This window comes from Haematobia irritans, chromosome 4 (genome assembly GCF_050003625.1).
Source record: "Haematobia irritans isolate KBUSLIRL chromosome 4, ASM5000362v1, whole genome shotgun sequence".
Taxonomy (NCBI): Eukaryota; Metazoa; Arthropoda; class Insecta; order Diptera; family Muscidae; genus Haematobia; species Haematobia irritans.
The window spans coordinates 173,968,737-173,989,967 of NC_134400.1; the positions used below are offsets into that span (position 1 = coordinate 173,968,737).

General features: G+C 30.3%; 1 protein-coding gene and 1 long non-coding RNA gene across 11 annotated transcripts in view; one reads left to right on the forward strand and one right to left on the reverse strand.

Annotated features, from left to right (window-relative positions):
• Nucleotides 1-21,231, forward strand: part of fry (microtubule binding protein furry) — a 289,484-nt gene that overhangs the window by 197,169 nt on the left and 71,084 nt on the right. For all 10 annotated transcript variants that reach the window (XM_075304475.1, XM_075304474.1, XM_075304479.1 and 7 more), the window contains 4 exons: nt 10,054-10,187; nt 10,740-10,838; nt 19,120-19,254; nt 19,479-19,650. In XM_075304475.1, coding sequence (XP_075160590.1) covers nt 10,054-10,187; nt 10,740-10,838; nt 19,120-19,254; nt 19,479-19,650 — 540 coding nt within the window. The remainder of the gene's footprint in view (nt 1-10,053; nt 10,188-10,739; nt 10,839-19,119; nt 19,255-19,478; nt 19,651-21,231) is intronic.
• On the reverse strand, nt 16,019-17,473 carry LOC142236568 (uncharacterized). Its single transcript, XR_012722096.1, has 4 exons — nt 17,239-17,473; nt 16,526-16,599; nt 16,365-16,458; nt 16,019-16,308 (listed from the first exon to the last, which is right to left on the reverse strand). It is a non-coding gene; the product is annotated as an uncharacterized LOC142236568 (long non-coding RNA).

Genomic DNA, 21,231 nt, shown 5'->3' on the forward strand with positions numbered 1-21,231 from the left:
AATTGCCACAAATTGAAAATATACTGGCATTTTGGACCCACAAAAAAGTGTATATGATTTAGTTTTTATCGGTCCATTTGGTAAGGGGTCCATATAGACCGATTTCAAATTTTGAGGATACAGAATGTCCACTGATCATGAAAATTGCTTGAAACTGAATGTAAAATTTACAGATTTTACATCTCGTAATCATTTAAATAATTGGGGGTAAATGCTATAATTTTCCCAAACCATTTTTATCGGCTGCGGCTGACCCTCAAATATGTCAGTTATCGATAAAAAAATCAAACTAAATGTATCCGAACCGCTTTGAGATTAATCGTATTAATCTTATACGAAAAAAAAACAAAGAGAACCTAATAGGAAGAAAAACGTTAAGGTTAATTGTAAAAAAAATATATATAAACTGCATTATAAATGTCGCTATCACCAAAAATAAGTAAATATTTTTCGAGAAACTCATGAAAATTTATTATTGTGGTTGGTGACCGTACGTACACTCAAAAAAAAGTTTACTTGGATCCAAAGATTTTGACCTTCCCTTAAGAATTTTGATATTGATTCCGAGCCAAAGATGCGGCTTTTTTAGAATAAGGAAATTTTTTTAGCGACCTATCTGGCTTTAAATCTAGGACCAATAAAATTAAAATTAGGATACAGATCTCATTTATCAAATTTTCATTCTGTTTTGCGGTTTATTAATAAAGGTACTCACGTACACACAATTGCCAGTTTAAAAATCCAAATTATAACGGATACTTCAAAGTAAAAAATGTTTCTTAATTCCAAAAAAAAAAAAAAAACTTTAAACCAAGGACGCCAAATCTTCAAAATAAGTTTTATACTATATCTGAAGGGAGCCACCGTGGTGCAATGCTTAGCATGCCCGCCTTGCATACACAAGGTCGTGGGTTCGATTCCTGCTACGACCGAACACCAAAAAGTTTTTCAGCTGTGGATTATCCCACCTCAGTAATGCTGGTGACATTTCTGAAGGTTTCAAAGCTTCTCTATGTGGTTTCACTGGAATGTGGAACGCCGTTCGGACTCGGCTATAAAAAAGGAGGTCCCTTGTCATTGAGCTTAATATGGAATCGGGCAGCACTCAGTGAGAAGAGAGAAGTTCACCACTGTGGTATCACAATGGACCGAATAGTCAAAGTGAGCCTGATACATGGGGCTGCCACATAAACTAACCTAACCTACTATATCTGAAGCGTTTTTATCTTAAATAAGATTCAATATTTCAGTTAATTTAAGGAAAATTTCTTTAAATCAAGAAAGGTGTATCTTTACTTTAAGGAAAATTATCCATAGTTCAAAGACAATGGACTTTAACGGAGGGACGCAAATTTACAAAATTAGTGTTCTAAATTAATGAAAACAATTTTTGAAGCAAAGATTATAAACTTTTAATTTTAATTAAAATTTCATTATTTTAAAGAAATTTGTCCTTAATATTTTGTAAATTTCGCATCCTTAAATTTAGGTTGCGTAATCTTTAATATGGCGTAAATATCTTTTTCAGTGTATATTTGAAAACTCCCACAATCGTAAGACATCAAGTAAAAGGCAAAAAGGTTTCGTTTGAATATGATGCAAACGGCTTTATTGTTGAGATTTCAGCTGCTTACCGCTTTAGTTGCTATAGCACAAGTGAAGCTTTGTTATCTTTAGAGTGAGATTCAAAAGACACAATTCAGTGAAATTCAATTGGAAATGGTGGTCCTTTATCCAATTAGTGTAGGCTTCTACTTCATGATTGGGTCAATTGGATAAATGGTTGCCCTACATAACGAAATTCAAACTAATTTTTAGAATTTTTAGAAATTCATCATTTATAAACAATGGAATTTGTGAAACAAAATATCACAAATGAATGTGTTGTTCAACTAGCTTCAATTTGCTGAAAAATTAAAACCTGAAAATCACATGATTTTCAGATAATTGTTTTTTTTTTTATTATTAATACAAAAAATATTGTCGTGAGGCCAAAGATTTCATGTCAAGTGATTAAGTGACAAGTGACTTAAAACTGGGTATACTTGCATGAAGGAAAATTTTGTTTGTCTAAGGTCAACTTCGCTTTAATAATTCTGAAAAATTGTTCAAAGTTAATGAAATCGTCTTTGAATTTGTTGACCTTTTGTGTATTGACTACAGAGGAAAAAAGTTTTCAAAAATAGGAGATGTTTTCCATACTTTATTTGAAATATGCTTTTTACTTGAAACATAGAAATTTTTCTATTTGCAGACGAGTCTGCATTTGTTAATACGTTATTACGTATTACCAAATGCATGAAGAAAAAATTGAAAAAAAACAAATAAATTTAAATTTATTTACTGAAAGCAAGTATGCAAAACTCAAATTTAAAAGAACATTGTGCCTTAAGTGAATCCTCACTTTAGGTTAGGTTAGATGGCAGCCCGATGTATCAGGCTCACTTAGACTATTCAGTCCATTGTGATACCACATTGGTGAACTTCTCTCTTATCACTGAGTGCTGCCCGATTCCACGTTAAGCTCAATGACAAGGGACCTCCTTTTTATAGCCAGTCCGAACGGCGTTCCACATTGCAGTGGAAACACTTTAAGAAGCTTTGAAACCCTCAGAAATGTCACCACATAGAAAAAAAGTCTGTTTTAAAACTGATGCTAAAATGAACTAATATTTGTTGCAAAAATTTTATTTTGTTTTAGTTCATTTTTAAAACTTTGTAAGAAATTTTCCTCAGTCAAAAGATTTTTTCTTTATTCCAGGTATGTCTCAAAAATTTTATGAACTAAATGGCAGTAAAATTTCAATGAATTATAAAGCAGTTCAATTCTAACTAAAACAGAAGAAGTTTTTCGTACATTTCTCAAAAATAGTAATAATGAACTACAACGTTGTTAAAATGGGAATGATCTGGCGCTTAAGATTTTTTCTTTATTTTTAGTTCATTTTTTCTTTCCGAGAAAGATGCATTGCGTAAATGGTAATTAAAAATCCAAAAATGTTGGACAATTTTCGTCAATTTAAAGAATCTCAAAATTCGGAATATAATTTAGTTCAATTTTCGCATGAGATAGTTAATTTTTCCCATAATGTAGTTTACTTTTTTTTTTCTGTGCAGCATTACTGAGGTGGGATAATCCACCGCTGAAAAACTGTTTGGTGTTCGGTCGAAGTAGGAATCGAACTCCCGACCTTGTGTATGCAAGGCGGGCATGCTAACCATTGCACCACGGTGGCTACCATCCTTACTTTAATTCTCCGCTTCTTTGACTGCGAATCAATACTCAATAATTAGTGTAAAGACAAAATCTTTGCAAACGGGCAAGCTTTTTGTCAGTGTATAGTAGCCGGTCCGCGTGGCAGACCTCAACTTATTCTTTTCCGTTGAAGTGCCTCTCGAAGAAAATCAAAATCAATATTTTTAATTATTTGGAATAAAAAAATGTTTATTCAAAAATCAAAAATCTAATAACACAAAGTTTAGTGTTTTTTTTATATGAACCACCATAGGATGGTGAAGGGGGTACAATAGATTTATTATTCCCTTTGTAACACATTTAAATGCCGATTTCCGACTTTATAAAGTATATATTATTGATCAGAGAGAAATTCTACGAATTTCTGAAACGTAGAGGTATTTTATGTTCGTAAAGAGCAGTGTAAAATTTGGGTTTCAATATAGCTCCCCATATAGTTCGATCTCCCGATTTGACTATTCGAGGTCATGGAGGCCGTAATTTTTGTCCCATTTGTTTAAAATTTAAAATCTAACGGCCATTTTCATGTAGCTTCGTTAGGCTTTAACTCCCAGTTAACAGAAAGTAAATTGCAAATATCTTCTCTCCGGTTAACATTAACTGAAAAATTTTCGGCAGTTAAGTTCCCAACTGACATATGGAATATACAGGCAAGATGGCAGCTATGTCCATAATACGGTTTAAAAGTTCGTTAGTTAACGGAGCATTAACGGAGCTTCATGAAAATGGGGGTAAATCCAATTTATTTAAATCAATGTTACGATACAACTTATTCATACACAGAAAAAAATTTCACGAAAACTTTTCCAATTAAAATCTTAATTGAGTTTTAAAAAATATTCAATTAAAATTTTAATTGATTCAACAAATTTTTTAATTGAAACAAAAATCAATCACACAAATTAATCGTATCAATTAATTTTTTAATTGGATCAATTAATTTTTTAATTGACTGTCAATTAATTTTTTAATTGATACTATCATTTCTGTGATTGAAGACATTTCAATTAAAAAATTAATTGGATCAATTAATTTCGTGATTGAATCAGAATTTTTTTTTTGTGTGTAGACCAATCTCCTGATTTGACTTTGTGGGTCAATAGAAACAGCAAGTTGTACGTGACATGTCCGCAATTTTTTTGGACACTAATGTCTATATCAAGATCTGAACATCTGAAATTGAATATACATATTTTGATTTTTATACTATGAACAGGGTATTACCCCTTTGCATATGTTTGCAACACCCAGAAGGTGAAGAGAAATACACATGTGTCTTTAGCAATATTGCTCAGGGCCGACCGCTGGCCACTTGCCACAGTTGGTAGAATTCTAAAAAAATAGATTTTTTATTTGGTAGAATTCTTGATGTTCTGGTAGATTTTGCAAAATATTTCTCTCCAACTAAGAAGTATTTCACTAATTTCCTAGAAATAAAATTGTGACAAAATTTTCTATAGAAATACAATTTTGACAAAATTTTCTATAGAAATACAATTTTGACAAAATTTTCTCTAGAAATAAAATTTGATAAAATTTTCTATAGAAAACAAATTGTGACAAAATTTCCCATAGAAATTAAATTTTTGACAAAATTTCCTATAGAAAAGAATTTTTTGACAAAATTTTTCTTTAGAAATTAAATTTTTGACAAAATTTCTTATAGAAATGAAAATTTTGGCAAAATGTCATATAGAAATGAAATGTTTGACAAAATTGCCTATACAAATAACATTTTGACAAAATTTCTTATAGAAATAAAATTTTGACACAATTTTGTATAGAAATAAAATTGTGACAAAATTTTGTATAGAAATAAAATTTTGACCCAATTTTGTATGGAAATAAAATTTGATAAAATTTTCTATAGAAATAAAATTGTGACAAAATTTCCTATAAAAATGACATTTTGACAAAATTTCCTATAGAAATAAAATTGTGACAAAGTTGTGTATAGAAATAAAATATAGACCCAATTTTGTATAGAGATAAAATTTGATAAAATTTTCTATAGAAATAAAATTGTGACAAAATTTCCTATAGAAATGACATTTTTGACAAAATTTGCCTATAAAAATGACATTTTGACAAAATTTCCTATAGAAATACAATATTCTATAGAAATAAAATTGTGACAAAATTTTGTATAGAAATAAAATGTTGACTTAATTTTGTATAGAGATAAAATTTGATAAAATTTTCTATAGAAATGAGATTTTTGACAAAATTGCCTATAAAAATGACATTTTGACAAAATTTCCTATAGAAATACAATATTCTATCGAAATAAAATTGTGACAAAATTTTGTATAGAAATAAAATTTAGACCCAATTTTTTATAGAGATAAAATTTGATAACATTTTCTATAGAAATAAAATTGTGACAAAATTTCCTATAGAAATGAGATTTTTGACAAAATTGCCTATAAAAATGACATTTTGACAAAATTTCCTATAGAAATACAATATTCTATCGAAATAAAATTGTGACAAAATTTTGTATAGAAATAAAATTTAGACCCAATTTTGTATAGAGATAAAATGTGATAACATTTTCTATAGAAATAAAATTGTGACAAAATTTCCTATAGAAATGAGATTTTTGACAAAATTGCCTATAAAAATGACATTTTGACAAAATTTCCTATAGAAATACAATATTCTATAGAAATAAAATTGTGACCAAATTTTGTATAGAAATAAAATGTTGACCCAATTTTGTATAAAGATAAAATTTGATAAAATTTTCTATAGAAATAAAATTGTAACAAAATTTCCTATAAAAATGACATGTTGACAAAATTTCCTATAGAAATAAAATTGTGACAAAATTTTGTATAGAAATAAAATTTAGACCCAATTTTGTATAGAGATAACATTTGATAAAATTTTCTACAGAAATAAAATTGTGACAAAATTTCCTATAGAAATGAGATTTTTGACAAAATTGCCTACAAAAATGGCATTTTGACAAAATTTCCTATAGAAATACAATATTCTATAGAAATAAAATTGTGACAAAATTTTGTATAGAAATAAAATTTTGACCCAATTTTGTATAGAGATAAAATTTGATAAAATTTTCTATAGAAATAAAATTGTGACAAAATTTCTTATAAAAATGACATTTTGACAACATTTTCTATAGAAATACAATATTCTATAGAAATAAAATTGTGACAAAATTTTGTATAGAAATAAAATGTAGACCCAATTTTGTACAGAGATAACATTTGATAAAATTTTCTATAGAAATAAAATTTTGACACAATTTTGTATAGAGATAAAATTTGATAAAATTTTCTATAGAAATAAAATTGTGGCAAAATTTCCTATAGAAATGACATATTTGACAAACTAGCCTATAAAAATGACATTTCGACAAAATTTCCTATAGAAATACAATATTCTATAGAAATAAAATTGTGACAAAATTTTGTATAGAAATAAAATTTTGACCCGATTTTGTATAGAGATAAAATTTGATAAAATTTTCTATAGAAATAAAATTTTGATCTAATTATGTATAGAGATAAAATTTTCTATAGAAATAAAATTGTGACAAAATTTCCTATAGAAATGACATTTTTGACAAACTTGCTTACAAAAAATGACATTTTGACAAAATTTCCTATAGAAATACAATATTCTATAGAAATAAAATTGTGACAAAATTTTGTATAGAAATAAAATTTTGACCAAATTTTGTATAGAGATAAAATTTGATTAAATTTTCTATAGAAATAAAATTGTGACAAAATTTCCTATAGAAAAGACATTTTTGACAAAACTTTTCTATATAAATGATCTTTTTTTAACAACATTTCCTATAGAAATGAAATTTTGACAAAATTTCCTATAGAAATAAAATTTTGATAAAATTTCCTATAGAAATGAAATTGTGACATTTTCTATAGAAATAAAATTGTGTCAAAATTTCCTATAGAAATAAGATTTTTGACAAAATTTCCTATAAAAATGACATTTTGAAAAAATTTCCTATAGAAATACAATATTCTATAGAAATAAAATTGTGACAAAATTTTGTATAGAAATAAAATTTTGACCCAATTTTGTATAGAGATAATATTTTCTATAGAAATGAAATTATGACAAAATTTCCTATAGAAATAAAATTTTGATAAAATTTTCTATAGAAATTAAATTGTGACAACATTTTCTATAGAAATAAAATTGTTACAAAATTGCATATAGAAATGAAATTTTTGACAAAATTTCCTATAGAAAGAGAAAATTTTAGAAATGTTTCTGTAGAAATAAAATTTTAACAAGTTTTTCTATAAAAAAAAAAGTTGACTAAATTTTCTATGAAGTCAATATTAAGTCATCAATACCTTTAACAATTCAACGGATACTAATACATCTTAATACATTGTCGCTATTAAGAGTGATCATAAAATAATAAATAAACGTCTAAAACAAAATAGTAAACCATGTTTTATTTTCATAATAACCAAAACAATTTGAGCAAATACTGCAAAATATGATTTTTTTTATTTGGTAGTTTTTTGGTAAAATTTTCTTCAAATTTTGGTACATTATTTTTGGCTCGAGTCGATCTAGCTATGTCCGTCTGTCTGCGAACACATTTTTGTTATCAAAGCCTAGGTCGTAGTTATGGTCCAAACAACTTAAATTTTGGCACAAGTATATATTGTGGGTGCGAATTTTTGAGGAAATTGGTACAGATATAGATATAGCTTCCATATATAATTTTCGCCCTATTTATTTAGTTATACTTATATGGCACCAAAAGCCAGATTTTTACCCTTATTTGCTTTACATTTGGCGCAAGTAGTACAACTATTAGTGTCGGTTCAGATTTAGATATAGCTCCCATATATATCAATCGCCGATTTACACTCATATGACCACAGAGCTCAAAGTTATAATCCGATCTACGTGCACAGGGAGCATAATTAACATTCTTACTATGCATGCTACATTTAGATGAAATAATTTCAGATTTAGATATCGCTCCCATATATATGTTTTCCGATTTGGGCTAAAATGGATAAAATTCTCACATTTTCCTTCTAATATCATCACTGCTAAGTTGAAAACTTGTACAAATGACTAAAATGTTCCTACAACTCCAATACATATCTTTCGACTGATAAATAATAAATGCATTTTAGCGTTGCCTAAAAATGGCTTTAGATTTAAATACTTCACATCTTTATACCCACCACCAAATTCTTGATCAGGCAAAAATTCTAAGACGATATAACCATGTCCGTCTGTCTGTTGTAATCACACTACAGAGTGCAATAATGAAGTTATCATGGTGAAATTTTGTATAAACTCGTCTTTTGTCTGCAGACAGGTCAAGTTCGAAGATGGATTATATCGGTCCACATTTTGATATATCTCCTCTACTAACCGACCACCCGATTTGAGGTCTTGAGCGTCTAGACATCCCAATTTTTATCCGAGTTGCCAAATTTTAAAAATCTAGAAGTATTTTTGGGTGCATAAATAAATGTGCCGAATATGATGTGATTTGGTCCACATTTTGATATGGCCCCCATATAGCCCAATCTCCTAATTTGACTTCTAGGATTTCTAGACACCTGGAAGTATTTTTGGTCCACACATAAAAACACCGAATATGGTGCGTATCGGTCCACGTTGTGATATAGTGCCCATATAGCCCAATCTCCTGATTTGACTTCTAGACACCGCAATTTTTATCCGATTTACCTGAAATTCAAAATCTAGAAGTATTCGATGTATTACAAACGGAATGCCAAACTTGTTACACACCCGTCACCATTCTATGGTGTTGGGTATAAAAATTACGTTCCAAAATCGTGAACGGACGGTAACAAAATGAAGCGGAAATGTTCACGAAATATCAAAACGGAATGTTCACGTTTTCATCCACAGGCGTTCACGGTGGTTTCCTGAACGGCTTCTGTTTTTCTTTGGCCATAAAAAGTCTTAAAATATTCGTTAGATGTTTTTATGGCAACTCTGCCGGTGGTACAATGTGCTAAGGCGACTATTAACGCGTATGGAGCAGACAATCCAGGTTCGAGTCTAAAAAGCGGAAAAATTGCATTATTTTTTTTTTTAATTCGTAAAAATTACGTTTTCAGATCTTGAATGGTGGTTGTTTTGACAACGCATAGGGTTAGGTTAGGTTAGGTTATGTGGCAGCCCGATGTATCAGGCTCACTTAGACTATTCAGTCCATTGTGATACCACAGTGGTGAACTTCTCTCTTATCACTAAGTGCTGCCCGATTCCATGTTAAACTCAATGACAAGGGACCTCCTTTTTATAGCCGAGTCCGAACGGCGTTCCACATTCCAGTGAAACCACTTAGAGAAGCTTTGAAACCCTCAGAAATGTCACCAGCATTACTGAGGTGGGATAAACCACCGCTGAAAAACTTTTTTGGTGTTCGGTCGTAGCAGGAATCGAACCCACGACCTTGTGTATGCAAGGCGGGCATGCTAACCATTGCACCACGGTGGCTCCGGTGACAACGCATGGTGTCATTTTATCTTTGTCAGATTGACAACGTATGTTCTCCGTTTGACGCTACATGTGTGTTGATTCATATTCAACAGGTGTAACATTGGGTCCCACCCCAGGGCAAATTTTAAAAAATTTTGTCCAAATCGGTGCAATCGAAAATGTAGACCTACAAGGTTGTGCAGGTTATACTATAGTCGGTTCCGCCCGACTTATATTTGTATTTTTTTTTTAAATGATCTGCCTAGATTATACCTTAAATTAACATAATTCCATTATTTATTTGTTTGCAGAAATTACTCATAGATTTCAAACGGCTCGTGAGGATGTGCGTACATCATTATTACAATGCCTTCAACCTTGGCTGCACAATATGGAACTGGTGGCTACCACTGTTCCACCTGCTACACCCTTATCATACATCATGGTGAGTTTTGTAAAACCAGCATGGTGCATTGGTGCAAAAGGTTAAAACAAACTCTTGCATTGATGCTCAAACTATATTTATCGGACTATTGCAATCGACGTCAGTGATTGACATTTGTTTTTTATGGTATAACTCATGGAGTTTTCTTTTCTTGTAAAAAATGCGCACTTTTTTGCATTTTGCCAGGGAAATTACCGTTTTCGGTTCTCTTCTTAAAAAAAAAAAACAGACAAAAGTGCGAAAAGGCTTCAAATTCTGTTGTGAAAATAGTGCCACGCATTGAGGCAAATTGCGGTCATTTTCAGAACTGCCGACAAACGAGAGTGCTGCGATTGCCCTATTTGCTCCTTCGAATTCTTTTCTGCCCGCTGAAAGGATAGCATTTTTTAGGTTGCTGTCAACATTTTAAATATGCGCATTCTTTACAGACTAAATGAAGGCAAAGCACTTTTTTCAGAAAAGAAAACACCATTAGAGTTTCTATCACTGTAATTAGTACTTATTGCATTGTGTTTCTTGATTCTCATGTATCACTCATTTCATCACATTTAGTATTTTCCTGATTCTGGCACACGAGGTCGTAGAGAAGGTACCGGATCAACAGAGGCCACCGAAATGATACTTAATAATTTGTTTTATATAACAGCCAAGGTGAGTAAAAAAAAACAAACATATTTTACTGGGAAAACAAATACTTAAACAACTTAAAGGTTGATGTCTGTTGTTACTGTATAGGTGCCCCTTATATCAATGAAATTGCTTAAAAGAAAAAAAAAAAGAAAAAATGATAGACTCAAACAAAACAGTGAACTCATCAGGAAGGAAAGTTTTGGTTATTTTTGGAAAATTTAGGTTAATTCTAGAAAAGTTTTAACTAACCTGTATTACAAATGGCGATATTGCGCCGATTTCACAAAAATACGTAAATATTTTTCGACAAATTCAAAAAAAAAAAATATTAGAGATTTTTTTTACATTTTTCACTTATTAATGAAAATTTCGTAGTATGATGGAAAAAAAATTGGAGTTCAAAATAGCAAATGTGTTTTGTAAAATTTACAAGTTAAAAAGAGCTTCTAAACAAGTAGATTCGATTTCCAACTTGTGATTCGTAAGTAGTGCAAACTTGGACCATCTCCAATGAATTTTACGTGGACTTGTCATAGGACGGAAGTACGAGGGCGGTTAGGAAACTTCTTAGCCTATCAATGAAAGAGAATAGTTAGTTTTTAAAAATATTTTTATGTTTCAATATAATCTCCTGAAACTTCAATACACTTAGTCCAACGCATTTCTAGCAATTCTATCCCTTGATTAAAATAGTTTTCCTCAAGGTCTTCAAAATAGTGGTTTACAACTGTAATTACATCTTCATTTGAGGTAAAACGCTTGCCAGCAAGGAATTTTTTTAGATTTGGAAACAAGTAAAAGACACACACAAAAAATTTTTTTTCTGATTCAATCACGAAATTAATTGATCCAATTAATTTTTTAATTGAAATGTCTTCAATCACGAAAATGATAGTATCAATCACAGTTTTAATTGGGCATAGAACAAATTCTTGATTAAAAAATTAATTGATTTCATTACCAAATATCAATGGTGATATTTTTTTCTGTGCACTGGGAGCTAAATCAGGAGAATAAGGTTGGTGGTCAAGCAACTCGCAATTTATTTCGTTGATTTTAGCCATTGTTAAAACACTCTTGTGCGCTAGTGCGTTGTCTTGATGAAAAATAATTTTTTGGTGTTGTAAGCCAGAACGTTTTCTTCGAATTTGTACATTTAATTGATTCAAAAGGTTGCAATAGTAGTCTGAATTTATTGTTTTACCCTTTTGCAGATAGTCAATCAATAAAATACCTTTGAAGTCCCAAAAAAAACGTTGCCATAACCTTACCGGCCGATTGAATTGTTTTTGCCTTCTTTGGGGCACTTCTCCAGCTTCAGTCCATTGTTTGGATTGCTCTTTTGTCTCTGGAGTATAGTGGTGGATCCATGTCTCATCAACAGTTATGAAACGACGCTTAAAATCCATTTTATTTCGCTTAAAACGATCCAAACAAGCTTGAGAAATGTTCATTCTTAGTTAATTATATGTAGCCCCCTTATAAACCGATCCCCAGATTTGACCTCCGGAGCCTCTTGGGGAAGCAAAATTTATCCGATCCGGTTGAAATTTAGTACGTGGTGGTAGTACATCATCTGTAACAACCATGCAAAAATTGCTCCATATCTGTCCATAATTATATATAGCCACCATATAAACCGATCCCCAGATTTGAACTCCGGAGCCTCTTGGTTGAAATTTGGTACGTGATGTTAGTATAACAGGTTGGCTGAGAAGTCCCCGGTCTAACAAAGAATTTTTTTTTTTTTTTGTCAAAATTCGTTTTTATTATTCAACATAGTTCCCTGCGATACAACGATTATAACGACCTTCCAATTTTTTGATACCATTTTGGTAGTATTCCTTCGGTTTTGCTTAAAAATAGGCCTCAGTTTCGGCGATCACTTCATCATTCCAAATTTTTTCCCTGCGAGTATCCTTTTGAGGTCTGAGAACAAGAAAAAGTCGCCAGATCTGGAGAATACAATACGGTGGGTGGGGAAGCAATTCGAGGCCCAAGTCATGAATTTTTGCCATCGTTCTCAATGACTTGTGGCACGGTGCGTTGTCTTGGTGGAACAACACTTTTTTCTTCTTCATATGGGGCCGTTTTGCCGCGATTTCGACCTTCAAATGCTCCAATAATGCCATATAATAGTCACTGTTGATGGTTTTCCCCTTTTCAAGATAATCGACAAAAATTATTCCATGCGCATCCTAAAAAACAGAGGCCATTACTTTGCCAGCGGACTTTTGAGTCTTTCCACGCTTCGGAGACGGTTCACCGGTCGCTGTCCACTCAGCCGACTGTCGATTGGACTCGGGAGTGTAGTGATGGAGCCATGTTTCATCCATTGTCACATATCGACGGAAAAACTCGGGTGTATTACGAGTTAACAGCTGCAAACACCGCTCAGAATCATCAACACGTTGTTGATGATTTGCACAGAGCTTCCGCATATCCAAATATTGATGAATGATATGACCAACACGTTCCTTTGATATCTTTAAGGACTCTGCTATCTCGATCAACTTCATTTTACGGTCATTCAAAATCATTTTGTGGATTTTTTTATGTTTTCGTCGGTAACCACCTCTTCCGGGCGTCCACTGCGTTCACCGTCCTCCGTGCTCATTTCACCACGCTTGAATTTTGCATACCAATCAATTATTGTTGATTTCCCTGGGGCAGAGTCCGGAAACTCATCAAGCCAAGTTTTTGCTCCCACCGTATTTTTTCCCTTCAGAAAACAGTATTTTATCAAAACACGAATTTCCTTTTTTCCATTTTTTTCACAATAACAAAAGTTGCTTCACAAAAGACGCTCTATCTCACAAACTAATTGACTTACAGACGTCAAAATTTGTCACGAATCATTTGAACGTTAGTACTATATAAAAATAATATGAATTTAATACTAGCGACGCCATCTATTTGTCAGACCGGGGATTATCAGCCAACCTGTTATGGTCTCTAACAACCATTCAAAAATTGGTCCATATCGGTCCATAATTATATATAGCCCCCATATAAATCGATCCCCAGATGTGACCTCCGGAACCTCTTGGAGGAGCAAAATTCATCCGATTCGGTTGAAATTTGGTACATTGCGCTAGTATATGGCCGCTAACAACCATGCAAAAATTGGTACATATCGGTCTATATTGATATATAGCCGATCGCCAATCACAGAAATATTGGTCCATATCGCCAAAAAAAAATCTACCAAAATTTTATTTCTATAGAAAATTTTGTCAAAATTTTATTTCTATAGAAAATTTTGTCAAAATTGTATTTCTATAGAAAAATTTGTCAAAATTTTATTTCTATAGAAAATTTTGTCTAAATTTTATTTCGATAGAAAATTTTGTCAAAATTTTATTTCCAGAGAAAATTTTGTCAAAATTTTATTTCTATAGAAAATTTTGTCAAAATTTTATTTCTATAGAAAATTTTGTCAAAATTTTATTTCTATAGACAATTTTGTCAAAATTTTATTTCTATAGAAAATTTTGTTAAAATTTTATTTCTATAGAAAATTTTGTCAAAATTTTATTTCTATAGAAAATTTTGTCAAAATTTTATTTCTATAGAAAATTTTGTCAAAATTTTATTTCTATAGAAAATTTTGTCAAAATTTTATTTCTATAGAAAATTTTGTCAAAATTTTATTTCTATAGAATATTTTGTCAAAATTTTATTTCTATAGAAAATTTTGTCAAAATTTTATTTCTATAAAATTTTTTTGTCAAAATGTTATTTCTATAGAAAATTTTGTCAAAATTTTATTTCTATAGAAAATTTTGTCAAAATTTTATTTCTATAGAAAATTTTGTCAAAATTTTATTTCTATAGAAAATTTTGTCAAAATTTTATTTCTATAGAAAATTTTGTCAAAATTTTATTTCTATAGAAAATTTTGTCAAAATTTTATTTCTATAGAAAATGATGTCAAAAATTTATTTCTATAGAAAATTTTGTCAAAATTGTATTTCTATAAAAAATGTTGTCAAAATTTAATTTCTATAGAAAATTTTGTCAAAATTTTATTTCTTATATTACATGTTAGCCTGATACCGAAATAGGCAATTGACGTCCAAATGCATTATATCTAATTATACAATTATTTTTCGAGCTTTATGGACAGATATAGATTAAGGAACATGGTTAATAGAGCCATTGAAAAGAAAACGCCAGATACAAATCTATACACGCCTGGACTGTACATGTTTCGGTTCGGGCGAATGAACCTTTCCACAGCCTTTAGTATAGATCTGGCTGGGAGAGATAACTCAATTTTGGGCCCTTTATGCTAACTCCTTATGGAGAAAACATTTGGGAAATTTCCTCTTACAAATTGAATCATCTTTTCTCTCACTGTACATCATCTTTTCATATAACTTACAAGTCCCTTAATCTTATTTTTATTTCGTTTTGTTACATAGTAATGCAACAACACGAAATTTATTTTTAGAAAGCTAATTTGTTAGAATTCACCTAAGTGGTGAACAGTCGAACAATGCTTATTGTTTCTACAGTCAACTACAACATATGACAATTAACAGAAACTGGTTTCCAGGATACAACAACAATTCTAACGCGTACATTTCTAAAAATAAATTTCGTGTTGTTGCATTACTATGTAACAAAACGAAATAAAAATAAGATTAAGGGACTTGTAAGTTATATGAAAAGATGATGTACAGTGGGAGAAAAGATGATTCAATTTGTAAGAGGAAATTTCCCAAATGTTTTCTCCATAAGGAGTTAGCATAAAGGGCCCAAAATTGAGTTATCTCTCCCAGCCAGATCTATACTAAAGGCTGTGCACCGAAAAAAAAGTTTACTATTGTTTACGAAAAATGAACTAACCCATAGTAAGAATGACCATGATTTGGCGCCAAAGATTTTTTTCATCTAGATAAGTTCATGATTTTCTTATAAATAAGTTTATGTATTGCATCGTATTTTAGTTCATTCTTACTACGCTGTGGGAAGAATGTACTTACACTCATTCAAAATATTCCTGCTATCCGGAAAAATGAACAAGTTTTTGGGAATCCTATATTTAGAAATTGGTTTCAAATAAACTGTTTATCAGTATAATTTTCAAAGAAGTAAATAAATTGAGGAATTAATGGTACAACAAGCCTGTATACAACTAAGAAATTTTTCGTACAATATAAGACAATTTTTCATAACTACCAGTATTTTATTTCAAAAAATTATTATTATATTACATAAAACTATGGCTTATGATATACAATAAAAGAAATGTTTTTATTCGTACACTGTATGCTGTTACTTTTCGGTAGTTAGTAATTGCTTCTTCAAAAGAGTAATATTCTATGTTAGTAGAATGAAACTAATTAATATGAATTTCCATTTTCTATCCATATGAAAGATATATGCCATAAGTTGCTATTTTCATTTCATTTTTGTCCAATTTCACCGATTTCGCTAGTTTTTGTTGTGTGGATTTGCGTCATAAGCCTCTGAAGTTAAAAAGCTATATAAAATATAAAAATATTATCAAATTCTATGGTATTTTGATCTTTAACTTACAAGAGAATTTTCTTAGAGCAAATAGGGATATCAGCTTAGTTAGCATTAAACAGTAAGAAGATTCCAAAAAAATACCATTAGATTTGCTGTCATCCTGCAAATGAAAATTATTTTTAATAAATAGAAATTTTGACTTTATTACAAATGGACGAAAAACTTACCACATTGAAAAAAATCATCCAATTACTACATTAGTGGAATCATATCCATGCACAAATGGGACATTTTTGAAATCCTTCTCAGAATATAAATGAAATAAAAATATTATAAAATTAGATATAATTTCCACTTGTCAATATAGCATTTAGTATTTATGGTGGATATTAAGTTCGAGTTTAGTGGCTAAAATCCCAATTTTTCATGATTAGTTTTCTTTAGAAATACATGGGAACAAAATTGAACCGTTTTTGTGTTCATTTAAAATTTATATCAAATTTTTAGTAATTTCAGGTCGCTGAATCCAAATTTACACTTGTTTTTTTAAGAGCTCGACTTTTTGAGATATACGGTTATGTTCAAAATTAAGGCACTTCCGCTATATATATTGGAATAACTTGAAAACAATTCATCATATTAAATTAAAAAAACAGCGTTCTACATAAGCTTAAAAACGATTTTCTGTTCTTAATCGTGTAATCCATTTAAAGAATACAAACTTAATAAAAAACTTGTTTCGGGCTATTCTCCATCAAGTTATATTTAAATTTGCATCGAAGGCGTATAATTTTATACTTTTCTTACTGATTTATTTCTTAATTTAGCACCTAAACTCGAACTTAGTACACACCTTAAGGACTCGCTATAACATAAAAATATAGACTCAAAAAATTGTACTGTGATCCAGATGTAGAGTAAATATAGATCATTTTATTACCACTCATTATGAATATTTTTATGTAAACCAATTTAAAACCGCACTAATTTTAAATTATTAATAGAAATATACAGTTTCTTAATATGTGATTTATTTTAGAGTTATTTATTTTTTATCAATATAAAGTGTTTTTGTTTTCTCTAACATCACACCATTCACTTATCAGTTTCTAAAATGTTACGAAATAAATGTATTTTTATTAATAAACACAAATACCGCACGCAAGCGCACCACGTGTGCGCTTCATAAATGCATCAACAGAACTGAATGCACCAATAAAACTCAAAGACACAAATAGTCATAAAGGACACATATGTAAAGAAAAACAACTCCACACACACATGATCCCTTTCTGATCTCGCTATTGCAACAAAACAACTATCACCACAAAAGATACCAACAACACACATTCCATAACATCATCGCAATAACAAACACAAACAAAAAAAAAAAAAAAGATGATGCAATAATTTCATAAATTCTTCTCACTTCAATTTCCAGTATCACGTTTATTGATTAGTTGGTATTCTATCTATAGGATAAGGTAAAATATATTCAAAATTTACGAGGAATCCATAAAAAATTATATACACCCGTCAAGGATTAAATTAACTACTTTTTATTCTACTTTATCTAAAATTTTCAATGTGAGGAAATATACTCCAACTTATAGTAAAAACCGAAATAAGCAGTAGGAAGCCGCCATACGAATCGGTACTGTGGTTAAGTTAATTTTTACTACAAAAATTTTTTTCCATACAAAAATTTTTCTTAGTAAATTGTCCACATTTCGTAGTAAGATTTTTATATTGCCTATGTCTTTTTATAATACAATCAACGATGCATTAACTAGTGTATTGGAAATTTATTTAAGGAAAAATCCGTCCCATTTCGTAGTTAGTGAACTAAAAAACATTTACTGAAGTTTTATAAGTTTTCCTTTAGCTAAGTTAATTTTCGCAGTGGTTACGAAAAATGAACTATATTACAGTAAATTTTTTGAACTATGTGGAAGTTAAACTGGTCCTAAAATTAACAAGACACCTTTTTTTCTGTGTGGAAAGGTTCATTCGCCCGAACCGAAACATGTACAGTCCAGGCGTGTATAGATTTGTATCTGGCGTTTTCTTTTCAATGGCTCTATTAACCATGTTCCTTAATCTATATCTGTCCATAAAGCTCGAAAAATAATTGTATAATTAGAAATTTTATTTCTATAAAATTTTTTTGTCAAAATGTTATTTCTATAGAAAATTTTGTCAACATTTTATTTCTATAGAAAATTTTGTCAAAATGTTATTTCTATAGAAAATTTTGTCAACATTTTATTTCTATAGAAAATTTTGTCAAAATTTTATTTCTATAGAAAATTTTGTCAAAATTTTATTTCTATAGAAAATTTTGTCAAAATTTTATTTCTATAGAAAATTTTGTCAAAATTTGATTTCTATAGAAAAATTTGTCAACATTTTATTTCTATAGAAAATTTTGTCAACATTTTATTTCTATAGAAAATTTTGCCAAAATTTTATTTCTATAGAAAATTTTGTCAAAATTTTATTTCTATAGAAAATTTTGTCAACATTTTATTTCTATAGAAAATTTTGTCAAACTGAATTATATACGTATTTAATCGGCCTTTTTTTTTTTGTTTAATATATACCTCGTGTGGACTAGCTTACAATTTAGAAGACGGTGTTAAGAACTTTTAAGATATCTTGCCATCGGCAAGTGTTACCGCAACTCAAGTAATTCGATTGTGGATGACAGTTTTTAGTAGAAGTTTCTATGCAATCCATGGTGGATGGTACATAAGATTCGGCTTAGCCGAACTTATGACCGTATATACTTGTTTTAATTATTACCTTTGCTCTTTTTCAGTTTTCCGATACTCATCCACGCGATATAGAAGAGTTGTGGGGTACTCTATGTCAATTCTGGCCCAACAATCTGAAAGTTATTTTGCGCTATTTGGTCATAATGAGTGGTATGGCACCTAATGAACTATTGTCCTATGTAAGTATTTGTTTATGTATTCAAGGTAAATTTAATTAAAACTGTCTACGACTTTCTTGAAATGGATAAAAAAGATTGTAGTATGGCTGATAGAATGTTTAAATTTCAATGGTTTGTCCTTCTTGTTTTAAATTAATTTTCCTTTTATTATTGTTATTATGTTTTGTTTTTGAGAGGAAAGATGTTAATTTAGTGGAAAAATGTTTTTTGTCTCGTGTTTTCAGGCGAAACGTGTTGCTCTCTACTTGGCTCGTACATGCCCGGACCGTTTACTGGATGAATTGATGGCCGAATTGCAAACTGTGGAAACACTTAATTGCTTAATTGAACGTACCGAAACGCCCCCATTCTATCGTTTGACCAGCATGCGTAAAGCTTCCAGCCACTCGGCGGATGGTAAGTTATGCTAATATTTTTACTATGAATTCTTGTGCAAACACCGGGCCACAGTAAAAATTCCAAAAGCAAGAAAAAAGCCATTGTGAATTAGTAGGCTGTGATGGTAATTAAATTAAAACTGCCTAAAGTTGGCGAAAGCTTCGCAAAAAAGAACATTATCCATCGTTAATCTATTGCTAAATTTAATATAATTTTATTTAAAAAAAATATATTTTATTTTAGCTAATTGTTGTTTTAATGTTTTTATACCCTGCGCCACACTGTGGAACAAGGTGTTATAAGTTAGGGCATATATTTGCAACACCCAGAAGGAGATGAGATAGGCACATGGTGTCTTTGGCAATAAAGCTCAGAGTCGGCCCCTGAGTTGATCTAGCCAATATCTATCTGTCCGTCTGTCTGTGAAACATATTTGTGATAAAAGTTTAGGTCGCAGAGTTTATCCAGTCGACTTTAAAGTTCTCAGAAATATGCATATTGGGTCAGAATAGAACACTATTGATTTTGAAAGAAATCAGTTCAGATTTAGATATAGCTATCAAATATATTCGGACGACATACACTTATATGGCGCCATAAGACACAGTTTTGCCCTGATGTGCTTTAACCTTTAATCAAGTTTGATGCATGGAAAACTTAACGCTATTTTTAAAAATATGGGTTTTCCGGAAAGTTTGTAGTAGTTTTGAGTAATCTGCGGTCAAAATTGAAAATCAAATTTTGACAAAAAATTCAAATTAACTTCCCAATTCCCAATAATATTTACCAGAGGTTGAAGTAATGTTGGTAAAAATCGGTGTAATATAAAAATATCTCTATTCTCTACTCTCACCTATAATCAAATTCCACGAACATTTTTCGAATTAAAGTCTTAATTGAGTTTCTAAAAAATATTCAATTATAGGGTTCATTTTTTTGTTTGAGGCTTAATAATTTTAACTCGTTTCTATGAATTTGCCACTTGCCACATTTTTCTTTTTCTTTGTGCAAGCCAAAGACAAAAGAACTTCCTGGATGTTCAGTCTTAGGACACTACATGTATGGAATACGATTTCCTTATAAATTCCCATACTTATAAATTCTACAAATTCCAAGAAACCCATACAAAAGAAATAAAAACTTCTATGGAATTTGGTTTACTATCCACATGAAAGTAATTTTCATTGAAAGTTTTTGTTTTGGGTTCATTTGATAAGGATTCAAAAGCCTTTAAAATAAATAGACCATTGAAGGGCATACTTGTTCACTATTGGCATAAAGACTCTGTTAATTTTATAGGTTAAAAAAAAAACATAAAGTTTGTATACAAATAAGGCAAAGGTGTGTCTCATCCATCAACGAAAATGTAGTCATAGAAGCTAACAATTTCTCAAATTGTTTTCCCCATTTCCCCGAATACCGACACCTGGATGGTGAAGCTATCGATTCATGATTTCCCTATGATAATCATCAAATATCAATTTTCACTATTCAAATTTGCTAACATCTTCGCGATGATAGCAAATATTAGCTTTAAAATCGATGTGTCATAAATGCGGATGGATATATGATGGAATTCGAATGTGACAATGATATGCT